The sequence below is a fragment of the Pelophylax lessonae genome (genome assembly GCF_965119305.1).
Source record: "Pelophylax lessonae genome assembly, chromosome: 4".
Taxonomy (NCBI): Eukaryota; Metazoa; Chordata; class Amphibia; order Anura; family Ranidae; genus Pelophylax; species Pelophylax lessonae.
In genome coordinates this window covers 20,711,538-20,720,409 of record NC_138771.1, presented here as the reverse complement: position 1 = coordinate 20,720,409, position 8,872 = coordinate 20,711,538, and the positions used below count along the sequence as shown (strand labels likewise).

Here is an 8,872-nt window from a genome sequence, read left to right as displayed (position 1 = left end):
CATTAGTACAGTAACAGTGCATATTTTTAGCAATGATTACTGTGGTATGGTCACTGGTCCCCCCAAAAGTATCAAAAACGTCAGGTGTCCGATTCGTCAGGTGCAATGTCGCAGTCCCGCTAAAAAAAACACTGATCGCCGCTATTACTGGTAAAAAAAAATAAATAAAATTGACAAATTTTTCCCCTAGTTTCTAGACGCGATAACTTTTGCGCAGACCAATCAAAATACCCTTTTGGGGTTTTTTTTTTTTTTGACCAAAAATATGTAGCAGAATACAAATTGGCCTAAAAATTATGAAAAAAAATTAGATTTTTACATTTCTTTTTTTTTTTTATTGGCAATGTCATATAGCCAAAAGTAAGAAATATTTTGTTTTTCAGAATTGTTGCTCTTGTTTCGTTTATAGCGCAAAAAAAAAACAAACAAAAAAACACAGGTGATCAAATCCCACCAAAAGAAAGCTTTATTTGTGTGGGGAAAAAAAAAAGGACATCAATTTTATTTGGGTACAGCGTCGCACGACCGCGCAATTGTTAAAGTAACGCAGTGCCATATTGCAAAAAAAGGGCCTGGTCATTACGGGGGTAAATCCTTCTGGTCCAGAAGTGGTTAAAAAGTCAACTTGGGCCAAACAGGTGCTCATTTTTAAAAAATTAAAGTAACAAACATGTCATGCTTACCTGCTCTGTGTAAAGGTTTTGCACAGAGCAGCCCTAATCCTCCTCTACTCGGGTCCCTCACCAGGACTCCTGGCTCCACCACCTCTCTGAGTGCCCCAATAGCAAGCTTCTTTCTATGAGGGCACTCATGCATGCTCACTCCCAAGCCATGCTCCGTGTGTCCATTGACACACAGAGCATGGCTCAGTCCTTACTGGATGTGATTGACAGCAGCAGGAACCAATGACTCTTCCTGCTGTCTCTGATCCAATGGGGAGGGAGAGAGCGGCCACTCGCGTGCACATCACGTGATTGATATTGGGCTCGGGTATAAAGTTCCGCTTTAATCCTAAAACCTGATGTGAACCAGTGAAATAAACTCACTATTACAGAACAAAATACTACAGTATACTGTATGTGATCCCTCTACAGTATAGCTAAAGACCAGAACCAATGTTGTCACGAGTAAAGCCCCGTACACACGTACCGAATGTCGGCCGAACGATCGGTGCTGTCCTGTCGGCTGAAAAGTGCAAAAGACTGCACACGAATTTTGTCAGCCAACAACAGCCGACTGCAGAAGTGATGTCATGTGATGGTTGACTTTCCCTGTGTTTTTTCTTCTCTGAGCATGCCCAGTCTTGCTCATCTGCTGTTTGTCGGCCGAATTCTGTACTGACTGGCGAACAATCGGCCGTTCTGGTGACGGCCAACAAAAATTGTAATGCCTGCACGACAGATTCTGCGCTGTCGGAAGCATCATACCAACAAGCCTACAATCGGCCGATCGGTCGTCGGCCGAATATTTACGGCCGACGATCGGTACGTGTGTACGGGGCTTTAGAATCCAATAAGTCCATTTGGGGTAGCTAGCAGACTTCTGGTGCTCCATTATACAAAGGCTGGCATTATTAGGACTCCATTTAAAGGGGGTCAAGTGAGAATGTGGTCACATACCAACCACCATGGGATCCAGAAGTGCTGTTGATGCCAAAGTAATCATTTCATGTCTGTTACTTTCATTCACTATATTTAATTTAAGTGAACCTGTTCTGAGAAAAGCAGAGACTACCATTGTAGATCTCTCTTCATTAAAATGCAAGTGCTTTTGCTTTAAACTTCAATCACTGACCTGGAGCAAGAACGCCAGTATAGACATCCAACGTGCCTCTGCACTTCATCGGAATAATTGCTCCAGGAGAGTAATTTTAAAAAGATAAGTTCACCTTTTTAAAAAAAAATAAATAAAATGCACATTTTTTTTTGCAAGTGCTTTTTTATGGAGCCTGCAGAGCATTGCACCTGCTTCCACAGACTCTCAGGATAGCTGTCTGCTCTTGCAGGCAGGCAGATCAATGTACTAGGAGGAGGCTCACAAGCGTCCACGCAGCTCATTGAGAACTACAAGCCGTCAGCTGCAATGGCTGACGGTACTTGTAGGCATTCATGCACAGGAAACTGTAAATGAATGGCACAGCTGTGTGGGCCAAATGCTGCACAGCCATGCTGTTTTCAAATAGTGAAAGTGTGTGTGTGTGTGTGTGTGTGTGTGTGTGTGTGTGGGGGGGGGGGGGGGGGGGAGGAGGAGGCGTTCTGCTGGAGCAGGTGGAAGAGACGGCAGATGCTGGAACAAGTTACACGCTAAAAACGAGTGAAACATGTAACATGTTCCATAAGTGAACTTATCCTTTCAGTATTTTAGCTTGTGGGTCAACATAACAGCTAGGCAAGCAGCGTTTTCTAAAGATCAGGAACCCTGTATATCCCCTCTTTTCTTTTTTTTTGAAGGGAGATTTTGGGTCCGCTTTGAGTAGTCAGTGAGGATTAAAGTATTCCACATACACATCGGCAAGCTGACTCTTAAATTTGTCCAGGTAAAGATTTGAAGAGGTCGATAATACTACCATTTATAGTAACCTGTATAAGAACTGTTTTCAGGAATGTCCTCCATATAGCAATTATATTACAGCTCAAACAAGAACGCATGTGGCTAAAATGGGATAGAAAACGAAAACAAGAAGTGCAAAAAGCCCACATCATATCTGCAAGAAGACATGTAGTGTCGGTAACACATCCCTCAGAAATGAGCAATGCAGTTATGAGCAGTGATACCAGTTTGTTATCCATTTTGACAGGTATATTTTGTGTTGAATATCGTTGCAGGTAAAAGATACTACGCCTTCCATCTCCTCTCCTCTGAAAGTCTGTCTAGAAGGAAGCTGTGTTTATGGGGTGTACAGATGCCTTTATTTGCCGGCAGCAGGGGAGCAGCACTCCTAATTCCCACCCTGAGCACCATTAACACTGTGCTCACAAGGATTTGGTAACTGCTATGTGGGAGCCCAGGTTTTCCTGCAGGTAATATAGGAGGTGCAGTTCATAATGTTCTCCTGACTCAGGAACCCGAATACTGTGACGCTCCTGAGGATAGATCTGTAAGAAAGGAATCACTTTACTAGTATATAACAAAACAGGGCAAATTAAGACATTATATATCAAAATAGAGAAGCATGTAAAATATTTTAAGTGGTTGTAAAGATAAATGTTTTTTTTACTTTAATGCAGGCATGTCCAACTTGCGGCCCAGAACCTCAGGCAATGCGGCCCACTGCCCCGACAATTTTTTTTTTTGCTGGGGAGGAAGGAAGTCGAGTCGGGGGCACGGCCACAGAGGCAGCCTTGGAGGGGATCATCCACTAGTTGTGTTAAATTAGCTGGGGCAGGGGTGGGCATGGCAGCACGGGAAGGGCGCGGCAGCGTTTTATTACTTATATACCTTAACTATAGTATATATTTTATATGCGGCCCGAGACAATTTCTCTACACTCAATGTGGCCCAGAGAAGCCAAAAGGTTGGACACCCATGCTTTAATGCATTCTCTGCGTTAAAGGATTAGTTCACATCTTGATTAAAAAAATAAATAAATGCACATTGTTTTGCAGGTGAAAAGCATTGTTTTATTGTTTCTGGAGCCTGTAAAGCATTGCACCAGCAATTAGCAGATCACTGATGCCATGCAGACCTGTCGGTGTATTGGCTTGCTCGTACCTTGTACGAGGAAGCTGTATATAATCTGACAGAAAGAATGAACTACCACAGTGCCATGGTGGTTCATTGAAAACTAGAAGCCAACAGCCACAAAGGCTGCGCGACCGTGTCGTTTTCCATTCACAGAGCACTGTGAATGAATAAGTGACGCAGCCAGGTTGGCTGAGCCCCACATGACTGCGTTTTTTTTTTTTTACACCTGGTGCGAGTGGGGTGGGGGGGGGGGGGGGGAGAATAATCCCCCGCTAGCTGTGATAGCAGGGAGTGGGAGCCAGTGCATTCATAACATGTTACACCCCAAACATGGGTGTAACATGTTATGCAAGGTAAACTTATCCTTAAGTCTCGGTCATCCTACGTCGCTCCGACTTAGGGGGCGACCTGTGAAGTCGCGTGCAGCGTGACTTGCACGGACTTCATAAAATGAATGTCTATGCAAGTTGCCTCCAGGTCGCCCCGAAGTAGTACAGGACCCTTTTTCTAAGTCGGAGCGACTTGTGTCGCTCCTATTAGAACGGCTCCTGTCCCGCACAATGGGAGCGTGACAGACAGCGACTTGTCAGGCTGACAAGTCGCAGTCCAAGTCGGACTAGTGTGAATGCGGTCTTAAGGTTAAAAACAAGACCTTTAATGAGGGCTTCAGGAGAGCTACTTTTTAAAATACTTAATTGAGCACGATCTGGATCCAGCACTGTGCACATCTATGGGAGCTCTTCTATCCCCTCTCACAGGCTTTGCTTAGAGCAGCAGGAGCCATTGGCTCCTGTTGCGGTCAGTCAAAACCTGTTAGCAGAGAGCGAGGGGTGGGGCCAAGCCGTGTCTGAATAGAGGCAAACAGCTCTGCTTGGGATCAAGCACGAATGAGTGCCCCTCAGAAGAGGAGGAGGATCGGAGCTGCTCTGTGCAAAACTATTACACAGAGCAAGTATGACATGTTTATTATTTTAATAAAAAAATAAAAAAATAAATAATGGAGTTTTACAATCACTTTAAAAGATCGGTTGAAACCCACAAAATATACAGCGAAACGAATATAAGCCAAACATAACTCCTAATTGTTCAGTAGATACCTCGTCAACACATCAGATTGGTCAGATTTAAATTGAGCAGCACAAATCTGATGCACACTGATAAATATGGCCCTCAAAATGACATATTCTGTGCTGACAGACCAGGAGTGGTCAGGCCACCGCTCTAAGTGATCTACAAAGAAAAGCGTCACCTTGCATAAAATAAAGTGGCTATGGCATGGGCCCCAAAGACAAGAACATGATGGTTTATTGAACTTGTTTGAATCCCTCATGCAATGTCCTGGTTCTTTATTATAATTACAAGAACATCCTTAACCTCTTCATAACCGCACTATAGCCAAACAACGTCTACAGCATGGTTACAGATTTCCAGGAGGCCGTCTCCCGTGATGGCGTGTCCCATGTGCCCCGTACGGCGTGCATCAGCAGGGATCTGTGACCAGGGTAAAGAGCCAATGACAACGGCTCTTTACCATGTGACCAGCTGTGTCCAATCAGTGTAAACAGGAATTGCTGGTTATCGGCATTCCTCTCCTCGCGCTGACAACGCGTGAGGAGAGCTGATAACCAGCAAATCCACACAAGGGACATCTACATTAATAATCAGTGCGCCCCCCAACCGTGCTGCCTGTCCGTTTCGCCCCCCTAACCGTGCCGCCTGTCCATTTTGCCCCCAACCGTGCCCATCAAAACATCCTCATCAGCGCCCATCATCGAATGAGAAAAATTACTTTATTTACAAACTTAAAAAAACAAAAGAAATAAAAAAAATATACATTTTCTTCAACCGTTTGTCTTTTTTAATTTTAGCAAAAACAAAAAACAAAAAAAACCCCCAAAAAACAGAAACACCACCACCAAAAGAAAGCTCCGTCTCAAAAAAAAAAAAAAAAAACCCATACAAATCTATATTTTTTATTTATGTGTACAGTGTTGCATGACTGCGCAATTGTCATTCAAACTGACACGGCTGAAAACTGGCCTGGGCAGGAAAGGGTTAAAGTGCCCAGTAGTTAATAATTTGCAATATGTCAGAGCTACTATATTTCTCTAAATTCTGCACACCGTTTTGGTAATGATAGTTAAAAAAAAAAAAAAAAAAAAAATCCACCAAGCAAGCAAGCTTGCTTTCTTCAGCACAGTTAACACTCACCTGTAAATCATATGGTTTCCCACTGCGCACCAAAAAGCTAAGCAGGATGCTCGTGTGAGCAAAGTGCACATTTTCATCCAGAAAACCATGCAAGAGGAGCAGCCGACTTGGTCTGTAAGACATTATTAAAAAGACACTGTTTAGACAATCTCAGTCTGCATGGAAATCTGTCAACAATGTACAAAAGGCTCTAAAAATCAGCAAGATATCAAATATAAAAACTCAAAAGAAAAAAAAAAAAAAAAAAAAACAGCTGAATTAACGATTTTTTTTTTTTGTTTTAAATCAAAAAATACTTACTCTGAGGGAAACTTCTCAGCCTGCATCGCCACAGAGCCCATGTAATAACCATGTTCATTTTGGTCAGGGTGGCCCATATACCGCTCTGTATATCCCGTGTCATAAAAGATCCAAAGTGTCACTGGAGCTCCAGCAATGGCCACCTGAGATACAAAGGAGAGACTTCGTTAAAAGACAAGTTCACCTTTGGTTAAAAAAAAAAAAAAAAAAATGCACACCTTTTTGCAGGTAAAAAAATATGCATTTATTTTTTACTAGGAGCCCGTGGGTGCAATGCATGGCTCTTGCAGACTGCCAGTGTAGGCTTCTGAAAATGTTGCTATATTTACTCTCCTGTGTGATAAGTCTAAACGTGGTGTGAACTCCTATCTTAACATATTACTGTATGTGTATAACGTGCTCCTCACTGCCCTCAAAAGACTGGGGACGTCCGATATGACCAAGTATAAGAAACAAAGAAGGCGTGTGAGCTTAGCGCCTTATCCAAAAAGGTTTTTTTATTAAATAGCATGTCAGAGCGGGTGTCCTCTTATGCTATGAAGAAGAGTGTAACCTCGAAACCCGTTAGCCAAGGTGTCAAAGAGCATTGTTAATTTACGAATATGGACTTAAGCAGGTGATGTTATGTCTAAAGCCATGATGCAAGCATTGGTTTTTGGAGTACATTCACCTCCATTTTCTACCATTTAATAGAACATGTTTTGAGGATAATGTGCTAGGACCACGCGCCTTCTTTGTTTCCTATATTTACTGCCAATGTAAGCTGTCTTGCCCATACCTCGTACAGACAGGCAACTGTCTGTCTGACAAGCTGAGAGCCACAAAGGATGTTGGTACCTGCAGTTCTCCCATTCACAGAACGGTGTGAGAGGGAATAAATGAGGTGGTTGGGTGAGTGAAGCCTTGCATGGCCGTGTTATTTTTTTTTTTAGGTTATTTATCTACCTATTGTACGTCATTTTAAAGAATAGGTTCACCTTTTGTAACATGTTACACCCCTATTCAGGGTATAATATTTTAATGTGGCAGCAGCCCCCAAACCCCTGCGAGAGAAGATCGCAGGGGTGCGGGGGCTGCTGCCACATTAAAATATTATACCCTGAATAGGGGTGTAACATGTTACAAAAGGTGAACCTATTCTTTAAAATGACACACAATAGGTAGATAAAAAAAAAAAAAAAAAAAGTTACGGAAAATTTCGGCTGCCCAAAATTATTGGCCGAAAATAGGGTGTTCAGCATTGTGCTGAAAGAAAAAAGTGCCGATAATGGCTGCTGAAAACACCTGTGATTTTGCGACAACTTTACATTGCTTATAGTGTTTTTCATAGGTTATGGGACTCAAAAAATGCATCAAAAACGCAACATGGGTGCATGTTTGATGCGTTCTTGCTGCGTTTTCAATGTATTTCAATGGGGAGGTGCATTTTGCCAAATATGCAGCAAGCAGGATTTTTAACACTGCTTCAAAAAGGTGCCGATCATGGCGGACAATAAATATTCATTTAAATTAGTAATACAGTAAAACCTTGGTTTGAGAGCGCTTTGCAAGACAAGCAAATTTTTAAAATACATTTTGACTTGATATACAAGCGATGTCTTGATATACAAGTAGCGTCATGTCACAACTGGGTATAAAAGAGAAGAGAGGCGCCTCTAAGTGTAGCAATATTGTTACATTTAAAGTGGAGTTCCACCCTATTTTTATACTTACCTCCATCTTCTCGCTCCGGGTCACCTGAAAAAGAAATGGATAATCGCATATTTTTTTTTTTTTTACTTACCTCGTAGCGAAGAAAATATACTTACCTTACTTCCTTCTTCCTCCTTCCTCGGCCGCGGCCCGTCGTCACTTCCTGGCTCTGCAATGATTCCTGGGAGCTGGACGTCATAGCTCCCAGGAATCATTGCGCCTGCACCGGCCCCGACGTCAGTTCCGGGTCGCGCGCGTCATCCCCTTCTAAACAGCTTCTGGGCATGCCCAGAAGCTGTGGAGGGATGACGCGCGCGACCCGGAACTGACGTCGGGGCCGGCGCAGAGCATCGTGGGACCAAAGAAGGCGGAAGAAGACGCCGAAGAGGACGCGCTGGCTTCAAGCTGCCCACATCTGAGATGGCAGCGCTGGACAAGACGTTTGCAAGGTAAGTATTTGTCCTAACAGGTAAGTGCAACCCGGGACAGATCAGAGGCTAGCCATTGTGGAATGCACTAGCCCTGACTGTCCCGGGGGTATTAAAAAAAAAAAAAAAAAAAAAAAATCCAGGGTGGAACTCCGCTTTAATGAAGGTTCAATATTTAGCAGCTCACATGGTTGATGATTAAAGAGGCACATCTAAGGTTGCAGGCATGCGGGGTAAAGCTGTCCACATAGACCATCCTCCGCACTGCCATCTTCATCACACCCTTCCACGCTGTGATCCACAAGGGATTCAAAGTCTCGCTTTCAGATCACTCTACTGCAGGGTAATCTTCGCAATCACAATTGCAGACTGACAGTGGTGAGAGCCAGTGGTTCAGAAGATGGTCTATTGGCACTTTTCCACTGCAAGTACCAGCTCATACCGGCTCGGCTCTACTCGGCCCTGCTTGGCCCGGTTTGCTTTTCCACTGCTGGTACCGCATAGTATAGTGTCGGAACGGTTCGGTACGGTACGGTATAGGTTTGCTTTTCCACTAA

At 43.5% G+C, this 8,872-nt stretch overlaps 1 protein-coding gene across 1 annotated transcript in view; it reads right to left on the bottom strand.

Annotated features, from left to right (window-relative positions):
* Positions 1-2,438: 2,438 nt before the first annotated feature.
* The window catches only part of DPP8 (dipeptidyl peptidase 8), an 84,597-nt gene continuing 78,163 nt past the window's right edge, over positions 2,439-8,872 (bottom strand). Inside the window, exons 18-20 of the mRNA XM_082254184.1 lie at positions 6,196-6,338; positions 5,896-6,007; positions 2,439-3,095 (exon numbers count right to left, since the gene is read on the bottom strand). Of these exons, the coding sequence (XP_082110310.1) occupies positions 2,973-3,095; positions 5,896-6,007; positions 6,196-6,338 (378 nt within the window). The 3' untranslated portion in view covers positions 2,439-2,972. The remainder of the gene's footprint in view (positions 3,096-5,895; positions 6,008-6,195; positions 6,339-8,872) is intronic.